Below are 23855 nucleotides of genomic sequence, written 5' to 3' on the forward strand. Positions count from 1 at the left end.
AACAAATTTTTGTCTGGTTGAAACTTGGGGTTGAGGATTTACTTCAGGATTCTGGATTATTTGAAAGAAACTTGACTAATGTTATATGGTAAACACAGAGTACCACAGAATTACCACCTGATTCGTCGCTGTGTTAGGGATAACCTAGTGAACTGACAGGCAACTTCTTAAGTAATCTTTACAACTATTTTGGAAGCGTCACATCAAGTGATCAATGAGCTGTCTTACCTTCGAAGAATCTCTGTAAGGCCTCCGTTTCATCAATCACGGTTTCCATTCTAGCGGCTCCCGCTTATAAACTCCATGAAAATGAGCGGCGGGAGTCGCGTCCGCTTCAAACTGTCATCATCCCTGCTTCACCAACACTTATCTTCATATAAGAAACAGCCACCGAGTTCCCCAGAACGATTTTAATATAAGTATATCCTCCGGATTAGTTAAAATATCAGTCTTAGTTAGCGTAAATCACAATTCCTGAGGTTTCCGAGGAGATTTTTTACCTTTGGATGTCAGGTGGAGGCATATTCCAGCTTCTTTTTCATCGAGGATTTCGTTTAATTGTCTTCGCAGTACATATCTGCGGATTTATGTCAATAATAGTTGGATGAATGTAGTTGGAGGGCGTTTTTGATGATCCTGTGAGCTGGAGCTGTGCTTGTGCCTCTTTCAATCAAACGCGCGCTTAACGTCCGTCTGTGCGCGCTCTCGCCCAACTTGCGCCGTGCGCGCGCTCCAGTTGTGAGTGCGAGAGAGAAGACAAATGTAAGAAAAAAAACATTGTTTAAACAGGATATATTCCGCTCCAACTTGTCCTGATGATATATTACGTATGATGACAGCGACTTTTACGGAAAGCTATAAAGAAAATACTCACACATTTAGGGTTTCTGATTAAAAATATGCCTCCGCTTTTGTTTTGGCTAATGACAAAACTGTAAACAAACACAAAGACGCACATATTTAAAGGAACATATAGCTTAGTTATGAATAAATAACAGCATCATATGTCATGTAACATCATCAAATGTCGGATTCAGTTTTGCAATTTTGCTAAATAGTGTACTTTTTAATACCATGGTAACTTAAATTCAGTATATATTGTACCCAAAGAGTAGGCAACTATGTTATTTGTATTTTACAAAGTGTATGATAAGCATTTAGTACCATGCATGGGATATGATAAATTGCCATGATATTACCATTGTACTTAAAACAAAATGTAAATAAAATAAAGATGTATAAAATGAAAACAATCAAGAATATTTTATTTAAATAATACTATTTCACATTTTGTATTTTAGAATTTCACAGGTATTTTCATTGTGTTAGCCCACTATTTTGTAATTATTCGGGTAATTAACTAGCTATTTAAACAAATACTGTAACTGATTAAAGGCTGTATTAATATAGTTTTAAAATACTTGTACTATATTGCATTTACATACTATAAATGACCAATTTTCTCATTAATTTAGTCAAATTTATGAGTAAAACAACATTACATTTAACTCCAAGATCAAACTGAAAGAAATAAATTACATGTAAAATTAAAAATAAACTCAACAACAGAAATCAGTCGAAAAATGTGGAAAATTTAAAAAGCCTTTATTCACATGGCTAAATCTTTAAAAAAAACTACGCGTTTCAGCAGGGAACTGCCTTCATCAGGGTAACACAATGTTGTGTGCCCTCTTCTATCTATGCTGAACTAATGATAATAGTTGACCTTGTTTGTTTGAGTATTTGAGTGTTGTTGAGATGTTTAGATGAGTCGTGTGACCGTAGTAATCAAAAGATACTCCAGCCGCACCTGACTTGTTTTACCCTGATGAAGGCAGTTTCCTGCTGAAACGCGTAGGTTTTTTAAGATTTAGCCATGTGAATAAAGGCTTTTTAAATTTTCCACATTTTTCAAGTGCCTTGGACTGATTTCTGTTGTTGTTTTGATGAATCCCTTACCCAAAGTTCACCGACCAATTATTTGAGTAACCCCCTGAGTGCTTATTGTTTGTGGTTTTAAAAAAATAAACTTAATTTCTATTGAAACATTATAGTTTTGCATTGTTTTAATCAAGCCATTTCCTCCCAAATAATCATTTCTGCATTGCATAAACAGATGTTTATTGTAATTTTTCCACCCCTTAATGGTGATTCTCATATACTGGAAATTAAAAATTAATTTCACATCATATGAAAAACTTGAATAGGTTTTAGTTGATTAAATAATATGTTTTTTTTACATACAATATTAATTATAATTATATGTATTTTGGTCGGGAAGTTTTCAGAAGATAACATTATCCTAAATTATAATTTTTTGTTTTTTTATACAGCGCATTGGTAATTCTAGAGCTCCTCTATTAAAAAAAAAGCCTCAGCTAAGTAGGAATAAAGGGCGAGGCAGTGGCACAGTAGGTAGTGCTGTCGCCTCACAGCAAGAAGGTCGCTGAGTTGCTGGTTCGAACCTCGGCTCAGTTGGTGTTTCTGTGTGGAGTTTGCATGTTCTCCCTGCGTTCGCGTGGGTTTCCTCCGGGTGCTCCGGTTTCCCCCACAGTCAAAAGACATGCGGTACAGGTGAATTGGGTAGGCTAATTTGTCCGTTGTGTGTGAGTGTGTGTGTGGAAGTTTCCCAGAGATGGGTTGCGGCTGGAAGGGCATCCGCTGCGTAAAAAGCTTGCTGAATAAGTTGCTGGCGGTTCATTCCGCTGTGGATTAATAAATACCCCGGATTAATAAGGTACTAAGCTAACAAGAAAATGAATGAATGAATAAGTAGGAAAAAGTATCAATGTAATGTACTTTACTTAAAAAGAAACTAAGTAATGCATAGTTAATTTTTTAGGAAGTAACTCAATATTGTAATGCATTACTTTCAAAAGTAACTTTCCTAATACTAATATTACAATTTTGAACATTATAATGATGGTGATATTAAGGTGAATGACTATTAATTCTTTCATTTTTTTTTTTGTTTTTTATGTAGTTTCAGCCTGATCTCACGAGAAAACGTAAGTATTTTACGTTTTGCCAGTTTAGTGGCTAATTCGTACGAATTCGTACGAGTTCAGTCGTACGAAATGGTACGATTTTAAAAAGAAGGCGTGGCACCTGACCCCACCCCTAACCCCAACCGTCATTGGGGGATGAGCAAATCGTACTAAATTGTACGAATTAGATTGTACAAATTCATACGAATTAGCCACTAAATGAAAAAGTTACGAATTGCCGTGAGATTGTGTTGGCAGTTTACATACAGTTAGAGTCAAAATTATTTGCCCTTCTGAATTTTTTCTTTTCCCAATTTCTGTATAATGGAAAGATTTTTGCAACACATTCCTAAACATAATAATTTTAACAGCTCATTTCTAATAACTGACTTCTTTTATCTTTCAGTTATCCTAAAAAAAATGTGGGCTAATTTTGGCGAATATTTGGCACAGTTAGCTCTGGCTAATGTGGCTGTGAGCCTAAGGCAGCCCAGAGGAGATAAGGCAAATGTGGCCCAGTTATCTTAAAACCTATATGGACCATATAGACTAAAGTCACCATCATGGAGAAAAGTGTTTGCTAGTTGGGCTCATAGCCCTGAACCTCTTAATATACATTTTCTTTTGGCTGCTGTAACTTTTAAGAAGTTTGCTTGCAAAGTTTGTTTGTGCAGCACAACCTGTGATGAAATAATATAATTCATAATGTTTAATCCATTATTAGAATTAATAGGCCAGATCTGGGCCAAAATAAAAGCAAACTGTGGCCCAGAATAGGGTCAGTTCTGGTTCATTTGGTTGAATTCTGACTGATATGTGATATTGCTTTGGCTTATTTGTGGCCCAGATCTGACAAACAGGAGCAGACCGCCCTAAAGCCATCATTCCTTCAGTATGTGGTCCAGATGTAAGTGTCTGGTGTGGGCCAGAATGAAAGCCAACTGTGGCCCAGAATGGGGTCAGTTCTGATTCATTTGGTTAAATTCTGGCTGATATGTGATATTGCTATGGCTTAATTGTGGTCTAGATCTGGCAAACAGGACCAAGTGCCATCATTCCATGCGGTATGTGGGCCGGATGTAAGTGTCTGGTGGGCCGGGCTTGAGCCACATGAACTTTGCTAGCTGGGACAGAACACCCAAACACTGCAGTGGTTTTGCATATGGATGTCAATGGTTAAAGGGATCCAGTTTTCTTCTAAATGTCTTCTTTTGTGTTAAAAAAGACAAAAAGGTTTGGAACAAGTGGAATGATGAGAGAATTTTAGGATTTGGGTGAATTCTTTGAGTCTTTTGAATATGTCAAGCTGCTGTGATCAACCCATTGTAATTTTTTTCAGTGAATATTAAATTACTGAAAGAGCTGCAGCTTATTTCTTTTGTATTTTTATAGGTATATTTTATTTGTTTCAAAAGTAACTTTAAAGTAAATTAATGAGTAATCTGATTACTTTTTACACAAAGTAATTAACAATGTAATCAGATTACAATTTTCCAGTTGTAATTTCAGTAATTTATTACTTTTTTAATTTACCCAACACTGCCTACCGGATATTTTTTAAGATACTAGAATTAAAGTGACATTTACTAGGTTAATTAGAGTAATCAGGCAAACCATTGCATAACAGTGGTTTGTTCTGAAGACAACTGAAAAATAAATAGCTTAAAGAGGCTAATAATATTGATCTTAAAATGGCTTTTAAAAAATTGAAAACTGCTTTTATTCAAGCTGAAATAAAACAAATAAGACTTTCTCCAGAAGAACAAATATTATAGGAAATACTGTGAAAATGTCCCTGCTCTGTTAAACATCAACTATAATTTAAAAAGGAAACAAATAATTTTGACCTTAAAATGGCTTTAAAAAATTAAAAAAGGCTTTTATTCTAGCCAAAATAAAAAATAAGACTTTTCCCAGAAGAAAAATATTATAGGAAATACTGTAAAAAAATTCCCTGCTCTGTTAAACATCATCTAAAAAACAAATAATTTTGACCTTAAAATGGCTTTTAAAAAATTAAAACCGACTTTTCTTCTAGCCAAAATAAAACGAATGAGACTTTCTCCAGAAGAAAAATATTATAGGAAATACTATGAAAAGTTTATACTCTGTTAAACGTCATCTATAATTTAAAAAGGAAACAAATAATTTTGACCTTAAAATGGCTTTAAAAAAAATTAAAAAAGGCTTTTCTTCTAGCCAAAATAAAAAATAAGACTTTCCCCAGAAGAAAAAATATTATAGGAAATACTGTGAAAATATCCCTGCTCTGTTAAACATCATCTAAAAAACAAATAATTTTGACCTTAAAATGGCTTTAAAAAATTAAAAACAGCTTTTCTTCTAGCCAAAATAAAACGAATAAGACTTTCTCCAGAAGAAAAAAATATAGGAAATACTGTGAAAATTTCCCTGCTCTGTTAAACATCATCTATAATTTAAAAAGAAAACAAATAATTTTGACCTTGAAATGGCTTTAAAAAAATTAAAACTGCTTTTCTATTAGCCGAAATAAAAAATAATAATTTTAACCTCAACTGTACGCTGAAAAAAATAAAATAATTAAATGATTCCTTGGATTTACTAAAATGTTTTAAGTTAAGTGGTTGTAAACAATTTATTTGTGCTGAATTTAAAACAAATCAAGTTGAAAATTACAAAATTTAATTTGTTTAAAGTCGACACAAATAAATTTTTTTTTTTTTTCAGTGTATGTCTGTCTCGCGATTGGTTTGAGGGATTGTGAATGAATGAGGTGTAACGCCATCATTTCTCACTGCATGAGCTGAGTGATCTGTTTCTCTGCTCTCTTTATCCGCGACCTCTTTACAAACAATGCCCCTGTGTCCGTCTCGGCCCCCTCCCAATCAAATGCAGTTTTGTTGTTTTTACTCACAGCTGGAGCATCTTTCTCTCGCTCTCCTTTTTCCTCTGTTTGACCTGAACAACACGCGCGTTCTTCCCACGACACACTGCGTGGATTGTTTCGTGAGGACGCAGGCCAGAAAGAGAGAGCTTTAGGCTGCGGAGACAAAGAAACATCTGGCTGTGTTAATGCACTTCGTCTAAATGTGAGCGTAGCTGTGTGGACGCACACATGTGACCCTGTCCATAGTGTATGTGTGTGTGTGTGTGTGAAGTTACAGCATGTCTTATAGGGGTTGTATACTGCTATTGTTGGCCAGGAGTCATTGAGACCATGTCATTCAGTAAAAGTAATCTATAAAGCGAATGATGACTGCGGCTTGTAGAGATTTAGGCCTGGCCTTGGAAAGCTTCTGTGGATTTTACAAATAAAATAAGTTCAATGTACAATAAATATTCAGTAGAAAAAATATTATATTATGATTACATTGAGGGGTGCCATGGTGGCTCGATTAGTGGTGTCACACAGCAAGAAGGCTGCTGTTGGCTGGGTCAGTTGGCATTTGTGTGGAGTTTGCATGTTCTCCCCGTGTTGGCGTGGGTTTCCTCCAGGTGCTCCGGTTTTCCCCACAGTCCAAACACATGTGTTATAGGTGAATTGAATAACCGAAATTGGAGTAGTGTATATTTGAATGAGTGTGTATGGATGTTTCTCAGTACTGGGTTTTGTCTTGAAGGGCATCCGCTGTGTAAATCATATGCTGGATAAGTTGGCGGTTCATTTCTCTGTGGCGACCCCTGATTAATAAATGTACTGAGCCGAAGGAAATTGAAATTTTTACATAGACATGTTAGGTAAAAATGACTGGTAATACTATGCTTGAGGTGACATTTGTTCTCCACAACATCTTAAGTAAAAGGAACACACACTAAGAAATCCATTAAAATATGTGAAGTATATATACAAACATGAATAGTTGCTTGTAATTGATTATACACATTCAATACAATGTTTTAATGCAATTTGAATATAAAATGTACAAATAGTTTTTGTAAAATGTGAAAATAGTCATTTTAAAAACTTTAAAGGCAGTCACATGATCACATACAGTGAATAAACAGTGATACGGAAAACATTAAAAGAGACTCTGAAAAATCAAATCAAATCAAATAAATCAAATCAAAGATGAGGTTTTTTGGTTTTATTTGGTAAATTAGCCACTGATGACATTTAGGTCTAATTGAAAAAAAAAATATTTCAATTAGTAAAAATATATAATTAATAATAATAATAATAATAATAATAATAATAATAAAAACTTGTCCGTATATATATATATATATATATATATATATATATATATATATATATATATATATATATATATATATATATATATATATATATATATATATATGCTCTATTTAATTGTGAGTTTTAAATATTACATTTTAAGCACTATTTGTAGCTGGATTAACTTGTCGGATGGTCATCATAACCACACTTTCAAAGGTACCAAAAAAAAAAAAGTATATATATATATATATATATATATATATATATATATATATATATATATATATATATATATATATATATATATATATATATATATATATATATATATATATAAAATATATAGGATGAAATATGAAAAATACTAATTCATAAACACAAATTTATTACATCATATATCATTACAAAATAAAGGAGTTAAAGTTTTTTTTTGTTATTTGTTTTTTTAATACTTTTACTTTAAGGTTTTTTAAACAGAACACAACATACAAACAACATTGTCTCAGAATTTACACACTTTGCTGGTAAATATATGAATTGCCATACATGTGGGTTCAGCTGTTGGGGATATAAAATGTAATGTTACACAGTATGTAGACATCAAAAAGTTCTATAAGGTAGTGAGCCAGTCAGTTTTCCTGAAGGGTGCTGGATTTGAAAAAAAGCACATTTCAGGTCAAAGTGTCCAAGAAGGGGTTGAGGAGTTATAGTTTTAAATGAAAAAAAATGTTTTTTTTTTTTTTTTTTAAGGTGCATTTTGAAAGTTCATGGATAACAGAAATAGCCTAATTAGTGTTAAAATTTACTTTAATATGGGCTGCATTTTGTGCTTTATATCTTTTATTGGTATTTTTTTTTCTTTCAAGAATAAGGTCCAAGATTCAGATCAAAGTTGGGCTACTTGTAGTTAAAGATGACTTTACTTTTGTCATTGTATGTTTTCTTGCACATGGATATTGGATTCATGAATAATAATTGTTTGCATTAATTGGAAGCCTTCTTTGATGGGTGATTTTTTAACAATTTATGATGGCGTAGGAAATGGTCTTGCTTTGTTAAACATCGTTTGGGAAATTTTAATAAAAGAAAAAAATCAAAGGTGGCTAATAATTCTAACTTCAACTATATATATATATATATATATATATATATATATATATATATATATATATATATATATATATATATATATATATATATATAAGATTAAAATAAGAATAAATAATTATTATTATTAGAATAAAAGATTGGTTGCAAAATGTTCCAAACACTTTTAAATTAAATATGATAGTAAAGTTCTCAGATCTTTATAGAATATAACAAATATTGTAATATAAAGCAATATTTTGTTGTCAAGTTATGAAATCAGTTAACTTATATCTGTTTAGTTTTACATAGGTATATTGTTTGTTTGGTTGTGTAGTTTTAGTCCATCTACTTTAGCAAATATATATATATATATATATATATATATATATATATATATATATATATATATATATATATATATATATATATATATATATATTCATTCATTCATTTTCTTTTCAGCTTAGTCCCTTTATCAATCTGGGGTTGCCACAGCGGAATGAACCGCCTATATGTATTTATATATTCTCCAACTCTTGTGTGAAGGCTCAGTAATTTTACATTTATAATGACAAATATGTTTTATTTATTGTCTTTCAAGGTAAATAACTGAACGTAAACATACTGTAGGTAGGTGGTTGAGATAAATTAGCATTGTAGCAGAACATTTCAGATGGCATTTAGAGGTTTTGGCATCTGAACACTTCATTTATATATCAGAGAATATATTAGAACATTTACTAAAGTTTAACCTTTACTGTTGCTGAACAAATCACCAAAACAAATAAATAAAACAAAGTCCCATCAATGATCAAGCAGTGAAGCACTTATTCATAGCTTTTATAATATATTATAATATATTATTCGCGTATTTTTATCCTGTATTCAACTTTTAGAAACCTTATAAATTCTACTTGACGCTCCGTTGCGAGATATCTTCCGTTGACGTCACTCCCGTCCACTAGAAAGCGCTAGAGACCGAACTCCGGCCAAACCGGAGAAGAAGAGCGATCAAACAGGCAGGTAAACAGCGTCGTTTACATAGATACTTATTTTATTGCTAATGATAAACGCAATTTTCTTCATGCTATACTAAAAATCATGTGTATTTTTGCCTACTATTTATTCAACGCTTTTAAAATAACACCAACTGCGTTAGTTGATTGTTGTGGTTCTTGTGCTGTTTGGACACCTGACACACTATGAGACTCAATGAAAGTGCATTAAGGTGTTGTCGCTTTGTCTAAATAAAGTGAACAATTAATTTCTTAGGCTGTTTTGTTTCGAATGTCAAATGAAATTGTGTTTTTGCTTTAGGGAGAAACGCCAATGTTGTATCCTTTGTGAAAACACACCGAAAAACAAGAGTAAACAGTGATGAGAAGGACGAGGCATATAGGTAAGCTTTTTGGAAAAAGGAATGATTTACTGTTGTTTTTTATGAGCACATAGTTTCATAACTCAACTGGAAGTTGGGCATTTTTAGGGTCACACATTTTGTAAAATTTTGTGTTGCTCAACATAAAGTACATTTTCAGATACAATATGAATTATTTCAAACATCACAGGCTTTTAAACTCGTCAAAGTCTGTAATAGTTAGTTATTACTAAATAATAGTATGCAGTAGTAGTAATAATAATAAATAAATTAATTAATTTTCTTGTCGGCTTAGTCCCTTTATGCATCAGGGATGGCCACAGCGAAATGAACCACCAACTTATCCAGCGTATGCTTTACACAAATGCAGCGGAAATGCATCCGCTGCGTAAAAACATATGCTGGATAATTTGGCGGTTCATTTCTCTGTGGCGACCCCTGACTAATAAAGTGACTAAGCCGAAAAGAAAACGAATGAATGAATGAATTTATTATTTATTTAAATATATTTAAACTATATGAGCAGACACTTAACTTGCAAAAAATATGATTGAATGATCCCCAATACAGTACATCTCATCTCTCTATCCTATTTTTATTTTTCAGGTTGGAATTACATTTTCTTTACTTAATTTGTCAAGGTCAATTTTATTGTCTCCCATAGGAGAAATTTGTTTTTAGAAAAAAAAAATTCTGCTGTACATAGACACCCACAAAACGACTTATAACACGCACAATAAACATCCTAATCCTAAAATACATCCTAATATAAATACAGTTCCATTAAAACAATAATCCAAAACATGCGCTATAGGTAAATTGGGTTAGCTAAATTGTCCCTTGTGTATGTGTGTGAAAGAGTGAACCCAGAGATGGGTTGCAGCCGGAAGAGCATCCACTGTGTAAAACATATGCTGGATAAGTTGGCGGTTCATTCCGCTGTGGTCACCCATGATTAATAAAGGGACTAAACCGAAAAGAAAATGACTAAATGAATGATTGAATAAATTGGCTGTAGTATGTGAGTGTGTATGGGTGTTTCCTATTACTGGGTTGCAGCTGCGAGGGCACCCATTGTGTAAAACATGCTGGAATAGTTGGTGGTTCATTCCGCTGTGGCAACCCCTGATAAATAAGGTACTAAGCCAATAAAAATTAAATGAATGAATGAATGAATGTCTGTAAACATGGCACTTTTGTTTCACTAAATTAAAACGTTTTTTTATTTTAAACATGGAATAAATGTCACGAAGAGTTAAGTTTAGAGAATAAACCGAAACATTGTTTTAGCATAAAATTATGCATTAAAGCAGGTGTTATCAACTGGTTTAGCCATGGGACCCAAAATGTTTACATGGTCATCAAGCCGTGACCCAAATTTTTAGAAACTATAATACAATTTTAGGAATTATAATTAATTTGTATTTGTTTGTGAACGTAAACAAGTAGTGAAAGTGTATTTTATTGCTGTCTTTTAACAAAATGTATCAAATTATAGAAATATTACAAAGTAAAAAAGAGAAATGCTGTTAATAATAAACTGTTAATAAAACATGTTTTCTGGTTTCTAAATGTTATTTTAATTTTGAAGGTTTCATCCTCTCTTATGTGAGCACCTCACTACACATGACACTGAGGCTTTAAGCCTTTTTTGTCGTCAATATATATATATATATATATATATATATATATATATATATATATATATATATATATATATATATCTCCATACTTTACATATTCGGGGTCGTACTTGCGATTCGACAAATTTGCTGCAACAATTAAATGAAATATCACATGTCAAACGGTAGGGTTGTCACGCACACATTTCAAAATAAAAGTCCGGTATAAGCAAAATAAGTACAAATTTTCACTTTTGTTGTTTTTTTTTTTTTTACCTCACACTCCGCGACCCACTGAGAAACACTGCATTAAAGAATTACTTTGCTACAGCAATCCACATATAACTTAAAAAAAATGTTTTTAGAGGCTATATTTAAAACGAATACATCTTATACTAGTTTGGAGTTTTATTTCTACTCTACAAATATTATCAAAAGTATGAAAAAATACGGTTCATATTCCTCAAAATATCGGGGGCGCTCTTGTATGGTCACTAATGGAAACTGAATGTGGTCATGTTTGGTACTGCAGCCAATCTAAATCTGACTCATTTTTTCAGATATCAACTTCAAATTCAGTCATTCATTCATTTTTCCACAACGGAATGAACTGCCAACTATTCAAGCATATGTTTTACACAGCGAATGCTCTTCCAGCCACAACCCAGTACTGGAAAACACCCAAACACACACTCAATCACACACCACTCATAGACTACAGGCAATTTAGTTTATCCAATTCACCTAAAGCGCAGGTGTTTGGACTCTGGAGGAAACCGGAGCACCCGGAGGAAACCCACGCCAACACAGGGAGAACATGCAAACTTGCTGTGAGGCGACAGTGCTAACCATTGAGCCATTGTGCCGCCCCATCAACTTTAAATGTGGAATCTAATTTGTTCAAATATTTAGGGTTGATTTTCTGCCGAAAGATTAGGTGTTATCCAAACACTATTCAGTTAGTATTATTCAATTTAGAAATCAGAAGCACACAGGTGATGGCTTAGATGCAAACTATAAAGGCAAGTTCACTAGAAATTTGGAACGAAGCCCTTAAATAACTTAATTCTGCCACTGTCTGTGCAGGGCTTTAATTAACTGAGCTCGATTATTAAACATTATCTTAAAGATGAAACATTTGTGTTGACGCTGCTCAGATTACACCGACTAGCTGGTATAACAAAAGCTGTGTGTGCAGGAAACTGATTTCCATTGAAATGCACATTAATATTTCAGCATGGACATGCACAGTTGCTCAGTTCTGAATGTCGCGTGTATCTTTCATGCATTAATTCAATCCCAAGATGCATCAATCAACAGCATTGGGAGGGTTTGACAGCCTAATTTAAGCTTGTATAGAGTGTTGTGTGTTTTTCTTAGCAACAGGGAAGCACCAAAGTCTTGTGTGTTTGTGTGTGTGTGTGTGGTCGTGGTTTGATTATCAGCACAGTCCAGCTGCTATAACCCAGACTATAACGTCACCGGCAGAACAAAAGAGTGGTAAAACGAGCATCGGGACAAAGCTAGAGATACAGTAAATCCGCGGAGGCACACCGAGCTGCAGATACAGTGATCGGCCTGCTGAATGAAGCACACCTTAATAATTCAAGCTCGAGCTGATTTTCATTCAAGAGGAAAACACCGGAAACAAAAGAGACGGACAACATTGGTTATGTCAGGCTCTTATACGCCAGGCAGCCTACGCAATCGGACATCTGTCGAGGTTTTGAAGAGATCTCAAATGGTGGTTGGCGAAAGTAAAATAATATGTGCATTTAATTAATCTACAATTAAATAATCAGTCAGCACATTCATGAATAGACTATATGTATTCTTAATGTTTTACTATTCAACTATTAACCATATTATCAAGCTTCATGTTTAAAAGAAACATCTGAGACATATTAGTGTAAGAATTGAAATATTGCAAATATTCTGATATCTTTGACAATTCAAAACATGAGCTGAAAACAGAGACTGGTAACTTCACAACCCAGCAAGGGGGGATGCGGGAAAAACCAGTTCCTGCTGCATTTGCATCTGAGTATGCTGAAACTCAGCTTCATCCCCCCAACTCACGCATATGGTCATTTCAATGTTTGAATGTTCTAGATTAACCAAACTGACTTTAACTATCATGTTTGATATCATTTGAAATGTCTCAGTGCGATTGGTACAATGGTCTCATCCTCTCAGAAATAGACATAATCAAAACAATAAATATATAACTTCAGGCATCTTTTGAACCACTGTGAAGGGTGTGACTTTTATATACACACACCTTCTTCCTTGAGGGAAATCTTGGATTATTTAAGGTAAGGTCTAAGAAAGACTCAGGGCGATTCTGCCTACCCAGATCAGCCCATAACATGGAGCCTAGGCTCCACGTTATGTAAAATTTACACGTTATGTAAAAAGTCAGGAATGCATCTTTTAATCTTGGATTTATCTTTGATAATTTGATGTTTTGTATTGATCGTTTATGAATTGACTGATTGATTTTGGCATAATACATTTACCTGACTAATAAATTATGTTTTGGATTATTCAAACCTCGTGTTATTATCACTGATAAATGTTGTTGTCCATAGCACTACATGCCACTGTACAGGTTAGTAACGGACTAAAACATGTTAGACGGAGCAGCGTGGCACGCTATACAATGTTGTTAGAGATCCGACTAACAAATTGGCATTTATTCATGTATACTTGGACTGTAAAAGGCCAACTATTTAGAACAACAAAATATTGTTGAAACTACTTTAAATGTGGATATTTAGGCCTTCATCTACAATATTAAAATCCTGCGCGATTATTATTAAAATACTTTGTCTTAAGTAGATAACAGATCTATGGGGACCACATAAAAATCTCCTAAATTGAGTAAGTAGTGTTCTGCCTTTCTAGGAGAGTGGTTAATCGCCTCTGTTTAATGACCAAGACTGACAAGCTTGTATTAAGAGATTTTATACCCGGCCGGTGCAAGACTCGAGATGCAATCGGAATCTGAGTAAATGAGAATAAGGTATAATAACAAATCAAAAGAATATTCAATCACAATCTAAAATAATGTGAAAGGAAACAAAATCTTCTCAATGTTTTATAATTAGAGTCAGATAAAACGAGGATAAATATATTAATATTCTAAACCACCTCATACTAAAATTGGAGTCAGATATGAGTTAAGTTTAATATAAATCAACATTGTGCACTGGAAAGACCGAACATGCAGTGAACCTTCATCCACCATTGGATACCGTCATTGGACCAACTGGCTGGACCCTACATTAGTGACCACAAAAACACATTGTATGGGTCAAAATGATTGAGTTTCTTTGTTGCTGATCTCAAAAATCATTAAAGTATTAAGTAAAGATCATGTTTAACGAAGATATTTTGTACTTTTTCTGACTTTAATATAACCAAAGTTAGTTTTTGATTAGTAATATGCATGGCTAAGAACTTAAATTGTGCAAGTTTAAGTCATTTATGAATATTTTGAGTGTTTTGAACCCTCAGATTACGGATTTTCAAATAAGATTACAAGTTGTATCTGAGTACAAGTACCTTGGGGTTTTAATAGATTCAAATCTATCATTTAAGTCTCAGGTTAAAAAGGTTTGTAACCGGGTCAGATTCAGTTTAGCAAATTTTAGATTTATCCGTGATCAGATGTCATGTGAGGCTGCCCTAATCTATTATCACTCCATGATCATTTCTCACATCACTTATTGTTTAACCACTTGGTCCCAAGCCAGCATCACTACTCTGAAGCCACTTGAATCTTTATACAAACAATCCATAAAAACCCTTGATAAGAAATCAGTTCAATATCACCATTGTTTAATATTAAAGAAATACAACCTGCTTAGTTGGGAAAATTTTATTAAATATGTACATACCTGTTTAATGTTTAAGACTTTACATAACCCGACTTCACCATTAAATCAGTTTGTACATATTAGAACGACTGCTCACAGAACTACTAGAGGAGGTGACAGAGGGGACTGCATTATTCCTCTCAAAAAAAGTAAATTCAGTCAATCTGTGTTTTCAGTGAGAGCTGATAGGGATTGAAACTCCATCCCACCAACAATTAGAAGATCGTGCACTTTTCGTTCTCTTCAGTCTCATGTTAAAAATTGGTTATTGACAAATCAGCATTGGTACTGTATTCTTGACACATTTGTACTGTTGTCTTTGGCTTTTTGTCCTCTGCTGCCATCAGTCTGTTCTTTTTTTTTTCTTTTCTTTACTTTTTTAACTGTATTTTTAATATGAACGTGTATTTAATGTTTAATGTTGTGCTTCTATTTTAGCTGTGACTTTTTAACATTCTGTAAAGGGTCTACGGATGAAAAATAGCCATTCTTGGCTAATTCTGGCACATTTTACAGTAATGTTTATTAATGTGCATTGACCCTGTAAACAAATAAACTAAACTAAGGTGGATCTCAGCCAAATATTGTTCTACACTGCCTAACAAAAGTCTTGTCATCGATCAAAGTTGTAAGAGCATTTAATAATAATTTGACTTTGTTGATCATTTAAAAAGTTGCACAAAAATACTGCAGAAGACCTACTGGAACCCGCATGGACCCAAAATTCTCACAGAAATCAGTCAAGTTTGGTGAAGAAAAAATCATGGTTTGGGGTTACATTCAGTATGAGGGTGTGCAAGAGATCTGCAAGATCAACAGCCTGAGGGATCAAGACAGTTGTGCTGCCCATTACATTACAAACCACACGAGAGGGCAAATTCTTCAGCAGGATAGCGCTCCTCATACTTCAGCCTCCACATCAAAGTTCCTGAAAGCAAAGAAGGTCAAGCTGCTCCAGGATTGGCCAGCTCAGTAACCATATATGAACATTATTGAGCATGTCTGGGGTAAGATGGAGGAGACATTAAAGATGAATACAATGCATCTTGATGAACTCTGGGAGTCCTGCAAGAACACTTTCTTTGCCATTCCAATAAAAAAGTAAAAAATAAAGCCATGATTATATTTTATTTTGGTAAAATAAGCGTAATTTAAAGGTCTTTGCCTTTCATACAAGCCACTTCTGATACCAAATGATCAACTAAAACGTGTTTCTAAAACTTGGATAGGTGATGTAGTGGCAATTTTCTTTAAGGAGGCTCTCTCAGTAGTAAAGAAGACAAAGTCTTACCCAAAGTGTCTTTTAAAGTTTTATTCTTTGCAAAGAATGTCACACAATCATACACCAATGACAGTTTCTGCAGAGAGTGAGGCGCAAGAAACCGAGGGTGTTCTCTTTTTATCTAATTCGCAATATCCACAAGGTCATCAGTGACACACAGGATGAATCACAGTTTCATCAGCACTCAACTTCAGATTTGACCATCTATATTTCAATCTTACATCCTATCCGAACATGTTGCTTGTTAAATCACCATTCACTTATGCAGATCTTGTTTGGTGATAAACGGATGTTAAAGTGATCACGTTTGGTGATCACAGACCTTTATAATGTACATAAATGACTATTTAAACTGAATATAAAATGAATTTCCACCACAGCCACAAGACTTGTCATGGAAATGATTCTTTATTCAGCTTTCAGATGACTTATAAATCTCAGTTATACTTTAAAATGACACTTCTTTGGTGCTAATAACTGTTATGTCTCATGTTTGCTTTATCCTGGGTGTTTGTAGGATGTAAGCACACTATCATCGTTTTCTTTTGCAGTGTTTATTCCTGATTCGCCTTATCGCTTTGGCTGCAGCTGAGAGGCTGCTGGATGTTTTTGTTGCTGTGCAACTTATTATTATATACTTATCTTAAATTACAATTTGTAATCTGTCATATTTTCTTGAATATTTTCTTTAAAATACTTCACAGCTTTGTAGAACTGTAGTTTTGTTTTCTTTTAGAGCACTTACCTGTGTAAGTCTGCATACATCATATGAAAACTAATGTAAAACAAAATTGTTTATTTTCTTTTTGAAGTAGAATAAAGTTATTTTGTGCACTTTTATTGTGTAAGATCCTCATTTTTTTATTTAAATAAAAAGTTCCATTTATTAACTGAATATTTTCAGATTCATTTTTCCTAACCTACAGTACATTACCTACTTTAAACCGGTATATTCCAACTATAACTTTCAGGATTTTCCCAGACCAAATCACGCAGAAAAAAATGATTCATTTGATTTACCAAATTCTTTTCAAGAGTTCACACTTAGATATTGCTTGACAACTGTTAGCTGGTTTGGCATGCTGTCCCGGGAGAGAACCCTGAGCTCGGAGATAGTTGAGCCCAGGGCTCCCGCCAGGTCCATAGAGCATGAGAGGGGAGTACGAGATCAGGTGGTTCTCGAGAGCTCTCCTTTTGTAAAGGAAGAGAAAGGGGTGGATGAGGGGTTTCTTTAGAAAACGAAGATAAGGGAGTAAATCTAGCTAGGCTACTTGTAGTAAGTAAGAATAGATCTGGTTGGCTAACTAATGAATCTAGATGGGTGGCCAGCTGCAGTCAATGATATCACGTGCTCCTCTCGAAATTAGTTTGAAAAACTTTACCTAAGGTAAGAGGTTGATAATTTATATAGACCGATTTCAAACAACAAATATAATTTAGTAATGTTCAACTTTGCTTAAATTCAGCCCATATAAATTGATTGCAACTCCTTACCTTACAAACAAATTGGTGAATCTAATGAGTAGTTTTTTCATTGCAGCTAGTTTGTTGGTTATGCAGTAGTTCCTCTTGCAATCAAGAAGATTGTATGATAAGTGTAGTCAAAATAGGTCTTTACTAGTAAAAATACAACATATTCTCATCATAACGTTTGGTTTAAGATCACTTCTTCCAGCCTCTTCTCTTCCTCCATCTCTTCGCTCCCTTTGTTGTTCATATATTTCATTTTAAAATGAATTTCAATAAATATGCTTGATCTAAAACACTAATGTAACTACATCATTGACAAGTGTTCGGTTTCTCCAGTAGAGGGCGTCTGTTTCACAAGTAATACGATTGTTGTTAGATGGGATACAGCGGCTCAGGAAGTAAACGATATATATATATTTTTACTTTTATTTCTTGTGTTATTTATTAAGTCGTGGTTTATTAACGTCTACATCTACCCAACCCCAAAACTTACTCCTCACAGAACTGTAAAAACGGTAATTGCTGTTGTGAGGTGTTATAAAGGATGTGCGCATGCTCAGTAGACGCCCATCCATCTCTTCAGGACTTCACCGTGGAAAAATGTTCAGATTTGAGTTCGCCCTGTGCAGTTAGTGGGTAGTTTCACACGTATTTCTTTTCAGCGATATGCAGCTGTCTTTTTTGCTTTGTGAAATCGCTGCTGTGCCCTCCAGTCAACTCTGTTTGGAAACTGTACATTTAAAGCCACATGCAAATGCAGTCTGCACTGCTGAAGTCCAGATTCACTAAACCTCAGTCATTTGCGGCTGACTTTATCGCCCTTCGAGAAGTCATCCTTGTGCAGTTTCTTGAATAATGTTTAACTGAACCCGCTGCTTTCTGCCGTCGAGGCAATCCTGAGAAAGCGAGTGTTTGGTGGGCCATATCCTCTGATGTTAATTATAAACCAAAACCCAAGGTTTCCAAAGTCAAACACTTCACTGGTTTGTGTTCATGTACTGCAGTTTTACCAGATACTTTTAAATGTCTTTACCCTCAGTGTTACACTTGAAAAACAATTTAAATGTGGAACTTAATTTGAGTTGGGAAAAATTAACCCAATGTTGAGTTCTTTTACCCCAAGTTTAGGATAAAATAGCCTAGCATTATTTTAGAGTGTATTGTTTAGAGTTTTTGTTCACCCACAGGATAGCTAAGGCCCAAAATTAATGATTTTGTTTTCAAAATTGATCACTTCATGTCTATTTCTTCTAGAAGTGAATACAGTTGTCAATTAAGCAACATTTTATCAAATAACATCTTTAGCGGAACATAAATGTTTAAGAAAATAATGCGATTTGTGTTTTTGGTGTTTGACAGCCCCAGGTGCTCATCCTTTTTTTGTTTCACAGAGGAAAAGAAAGCTGAAAATGTCCTTTACATTTTTTGCTCTGTAAAGCCGAACGGTCAACTTTATCAAAGGAAATGAGTGTAGTTAACTCAACATTTACTGAAAGATAATTCTACTTATTTGAAAAGAGTTTTGAACTCAGTGTTGAAGGTAATGAGTTAATAAATACCTCATTACTTCAACTTAAATGGAGTAAGTTCACAGTACTCTTATAGATTAGTTTTTTTTTTATTCAAATGGTTCGTTGCAACCGGTTTCCTCAAATGGTGTGAGTTGACTTGACTTATTGAGTTTTACAGTACTCAGTTCTCTTCATTTATTGGATTTTATGTGCTCAAATTGCTTCGTTTACTCAAATGGAGTAAGTTGACAGTACTTATTAGGATTATATTTGAACTTAAATGGTTTGTTGCAATCGTTTTCCTCAAATGGTTTGAGTTACCTTAACTTTTTGGGTTTTACAGTGCATGCATGTAAACTATAGGGGTTCCCAAACTTTTCAGCCTGCGACCCCCGACATAACATCCCAATCATTACAAATACTGCAGAAGACTTACTGGAACCAGCATGGACCCAAGATTCTCATAGAAATAAGTCAAGTTTGGTGAAGGAATAAATCATGGTTTGGGGTTACATCTTAGCGTGTGAGAGATCTGCAGAGTAAATGGCAACGTCAACAGCCTGATATATGAAGAATTACAAACCACAGGAGAGGACAAATTCTTCAGCAGGATAGCGCTCCTTTTAATTCAGCATCCACAACAAAGTTTCTGCAAGCAAAGAAGGTCAAGGTGCCCCAGGATTGTCCAGCCCAGTCACCAGATATGAACATTTTTGAGCATGTCTGGGGTATGGATGAGGTGGCATTGAAGATAAATCCAAAGGATCTTGATGGACTCTGGAAGTTCTGCAAGATTGCTTTCTTTGCCATGTCAATAATAATAATTTAAAAAAAGGCATCATCATGTTATATTTTGGTCAAATAAGCGTACTGTGAACTTACTCTAAAATAACAATGCCAGTGACTAGCGACCCCCTTTTTTCTCTAAGGTGGTTATAAATATAAAAATGTGTCACACACAGATATAGACCTATATAAACATGAGCATATTGACAACACAAAAATGCAACATGTCTAATAACCATATCTTTCTTTATAACAATTTATTAATTTAATATAATATTAACCTCAAATATCTTGTTTTTTAATTATTAGAGTGCCATCAAGGTTGTCAGAAAGTTTAACCTGGCCCTTCAAAATCAATCTGCTGCAGCTGACGCTATTGCTGTGTGGTTAATCTAAACACCTCATCGGTCACAATTCAATGGGGAAAAAAAAAGGCTGCTGGATTTTTATTTGCATGTTGTTGTTGTTGTTGTTTCTTTAATGTAACTATTAACTATATTCTGTGGGTTATGAATAAATAAATATAAATATGGGGATTCTAATAGTTTAATAAAATTTATTTGAGTTTTGGAAATTACCAAGCAACCCCCTTGTCATTGTCTCGCGACTGAACTAGCCTACCAAATTGACATCTATCATTGGCGTCAAAAAATAAATGCAAATATCGCTTACAGGACTGTCTTGTGATTAACTTTGAATATATATTTTTTTACATCAATGTTAGATGTCAATTTAAAATAATTTTAATACCAAGGTAGTCAATCAAAATCCAATTAGATTAGCATTTTTGGCATTTTTTTGACATCGTTTTGAAATCAATGTGCTTGCTGGGAAGCAAATGACGACATTTTTAATCTAAAATAATAAGATAAAAGTCCTCCATCTTGATTGTGGACTCATCCACAAGTATCCAGTGACATCCAAACCTGTCCAATGTTCCAGCTCGTTGCTCTTCTTTGAAGAAGCCTCTCCTTGATCATACAGAGTTACAGAACTGGACCGGGAACAGTCACTTGCCTACACGTCTCAACAAAACTCGCATGAGGGCATACACTGTAAAAAAAAAAAAAAAAAAGTTTTTGTGTAAAATAACGGCTGTTAAATTACAGACATTTACCGTAATATAACAGAAGATAAATTACAGAAATTTCCTTAAATTAGAATTTTTGGTAAATTTTTGCTATTTTACAGTAAATGTCTGTAACTTAACAGCCTTTATTTTACTTTTTTTCCGACTGATTTTTAATTTTTTTTACAGTGAACTTATTCAGATATAAATGCAGAAGTAGTTGCGATTACAGACTATTCATTTAAGCCCATTTTCTTTGCAGTGTCAGCATGCATTAAGGATTGTGAAGTGGCTGATTATTATTTTCTATTGACATGTTAGTCCTAAACAATATTGTATTTTATGAGAATTTCTTTCTTGTTGTGTATTTTGTTAGCGCACATTGTTAGTCTAAAGGTGAATCATTAATCAAAAATAAATTAATCTTTAATCAAAATCTGATCATTTGCTTCAGGAACGACAATCTTTCGCTGGTGACGTCAGTTTGACGGCCGAGGCTAAATCTATTTAGCTACCCTCCCACCAACCTTTATTTTGCAGTAACGCAACAATAAAACCCCGCCCCCTACTCAGTATTTGATGAATGTTGGATACTGGTAACGGCAGGGTGTGCATTACACTCTGATCTGTTTCTTAAATATTAATGTTAATAGTTAAAATATTAGACATCCGTTTGACCACCCCTATAACAGTTCATACAATTGTGACTTAATAGCGGCAATCAGTCCATGCGAGAAAAAAAAAGCAGTTCAACAATTTGATTTAGTGTGGTAAATGCAAAGGCGCAGTCAGGACCTATGGTCATATATTCTGATATGACTGAATTTTGGAAAAGTATTTTCGGTCTTTATTCCCAGGCTTTTGAAATAGACATTAAAATTGATGTGAAAATAGCCTTGTTTGGATGTTTAGGGCCTACTCACACTATGCCATCCGTACCGTGCCCAGGCCCGTTTCCCGGATCGTTTGAGAAGTGTGAGTGCGCTGAATCGGGCTCAAGTACGGTTCACTTGTCCGGCCTTGGCCCGGTTGGACGAGGTGTGCCTGAGCCTGGTTCACTTGGGCACGGTACGCTTGTGTGTGAGTGCAAAACGCGCCAAAGCCCGAAACTGAAAGCGAGACGTGACTTTTTGAGGGGTTGTTTCATGTGGATTTATTAATCATTCTTACTGTTCAGTGAACGCTAACTGCCGTAGTTTATTAAAGACAAGAACTCCTCACTGCACGACAGCTGCGCGCCTTCAGCAGACCTCCTCATTCCTGCAGCACGAGAGCTTGATGATTGTTTAAGAGTGCCAAAAGTGGCAGATCTGTTCGGCGAAATATCTGACTGCGTGTCCCAGCATCCCTAAGGATTGTTTGGCGAAATATTTGACGGCATATCAAACGACTGAAACGATATAACTAGAGAAATCTCCACTGTGCTGCTGAGTGAGAGAGCGCTTCTCACTGAACAGCACAGCAGTGATGACGTAAGCGTGCTGAAGCCCGTTTGTGGTGTGAGCGCGGGCCGTCGGGGGAGACGGGAGGGGGACAAGCGTGCTTTGGCCCGGTTCGAGGCAACTGTACCTATTGTGAGTACGGCCTACGGCCCTAGTGTGAGTACAAGGCTCCAGTTTGGCCTAAACATCAACAACTCTCTTTATGTTTGGCATGGTGCTGGCCAAGAGAGTGATTCTGATGTAGTGGAAATCCACGACACCTCCACATTTTTAAAAATGGTTAGCTGAAATGGTTTTTGCCCTCAAGCTGGAAAGGTTATGTTTCCCTAGATTTAGCAAACAGAAGTTGTATGACAAAATAATTACTCCATTAGTCCGGATGAGATTTTATTTTTTGATGGTGCTCTATAATTGCTGTGTTGCTTGCTTGTGTTTTGGTGCATGTTCTAGTTAGTATCAGGTAATAACACCTGGATAATTTTGTTAACACATGATGTATACTATTGGCTGTTATGTTTTATAAAAACATCTACAAATAAAGTAAAAAACTGTTTGATTTACAGCACCGTAAGAGTGCACAAGATGTGGAGAAAACCCCCAAAATAGGTGTTTGTTTCTACATATTGCCTAAAAGAATCGTCAAATGAGATGCCTTGTTTGCATAGTTTGTCCTAAAGTAAGCCGAAATAGCTAATCAGGTTAGAATGCACTAAATAGCCTATCCCACAAAACACTGAAAACTTAAATACATTTTATGAATAAATTAGATGTAATTTATTGTAAGTAAGCACATAGTTTGTTTCACTAAAGTATGTATTACAAAAACTAACATTACCAAAAAAGTTGACCCCCCCCCTCGATCAGGGGCGGACTGGCCGTCTGGCAAATCTGGCAAATGCCAGAAGGGCCGGACCATTTTTTAAATGTGGGCCGGTCAGCTATTTATTTTTTATTTGTATTGTTTTTACATGCAGGCAGCTTTTATCTCTTACGAGATGTGAGTATTATGATGATGATGATGATGATGATAATCGTAATAATAATAATAAATGGTGAGCATTGGCCCAATCAGCAATGACTGGCTGGTTTCGACATGAGCCGACCCAATTAGAAGTTACGCAGACCTAATCAAAATCTGGCAAGACTCAAAATCTAATTGTCAGAGATGGACCATAA

At 34.6% G+C, this 23855-nt stretch overlaps 2 protein-coding genes across 32 annotated transcripts in view; one reads left to right on the plus strand and one right to left on the minus strand.

Moving 5' to 3' along the window:
- myrf (myelin regulatory factor) overlaps positions 1 to 684 on the minus strand; it is an 81475-nt gene extending 80791 nt beyond the window's left edge. For all 18 annotated transcript variants that reach the window (XR_015525931.1, XR_015525930.1, XR_015525928.1 and 15 more), the window contains exon 1: positions 229 to 684. Coding sequence is in view for 7 of the 18 variants with exons in the window: in XM_087311405.1 (XP_087167531.1) it covers positions 229 to 277 (49 nt within the window). In the remaining 11 variants the exon portion in view is untranslated. The remainder of the gene's footprint in view (positions 1 to 228) is intronic.
- An 8545-nt stretch (positions 685 to 9229) lies between these two features.
- Positions 9230 to 23855, plus strand: part of eps8l2 (EPS8 signaling adaptor L2) — a 137139-nt gene continuing 122513 nt past the window's right edge. For 5 of the 14 annotated variants that reach the window (XM_087311504.1, XM_087311503.1, XM_087311505.1 and 2 more), the window contains exons 1-2: positions 9230 to 9261; positions 9556 to 9637. The gene's annotated coding sequence lies outside the window, so the exon portion shown is untranslated. Of the gene's footprint in view, positions 9467 to 9555; positions 9638 to 23855 lie in introns of all 14 variants that reach the window. The other 9 variants (XM_087311507.1, XM_087311506.1, XM_087311508.1 and 6 more) reach the window with 3 other exon arrangements.

The sequence above is a fragment of the Danio rerio genome, chromosome 25, assembly GCF_052040795.2.
Source record: "Danio rerio strain M-AB ecotype USA chromosome 25, GRCz13ab, whole genome shotgun sequence".
Lineage (NCBI taxonomy): Eukaryota > Metazoa > Chordata > Actinopteri > Cypriniformes > Danionidae > Danio > Danio rerio.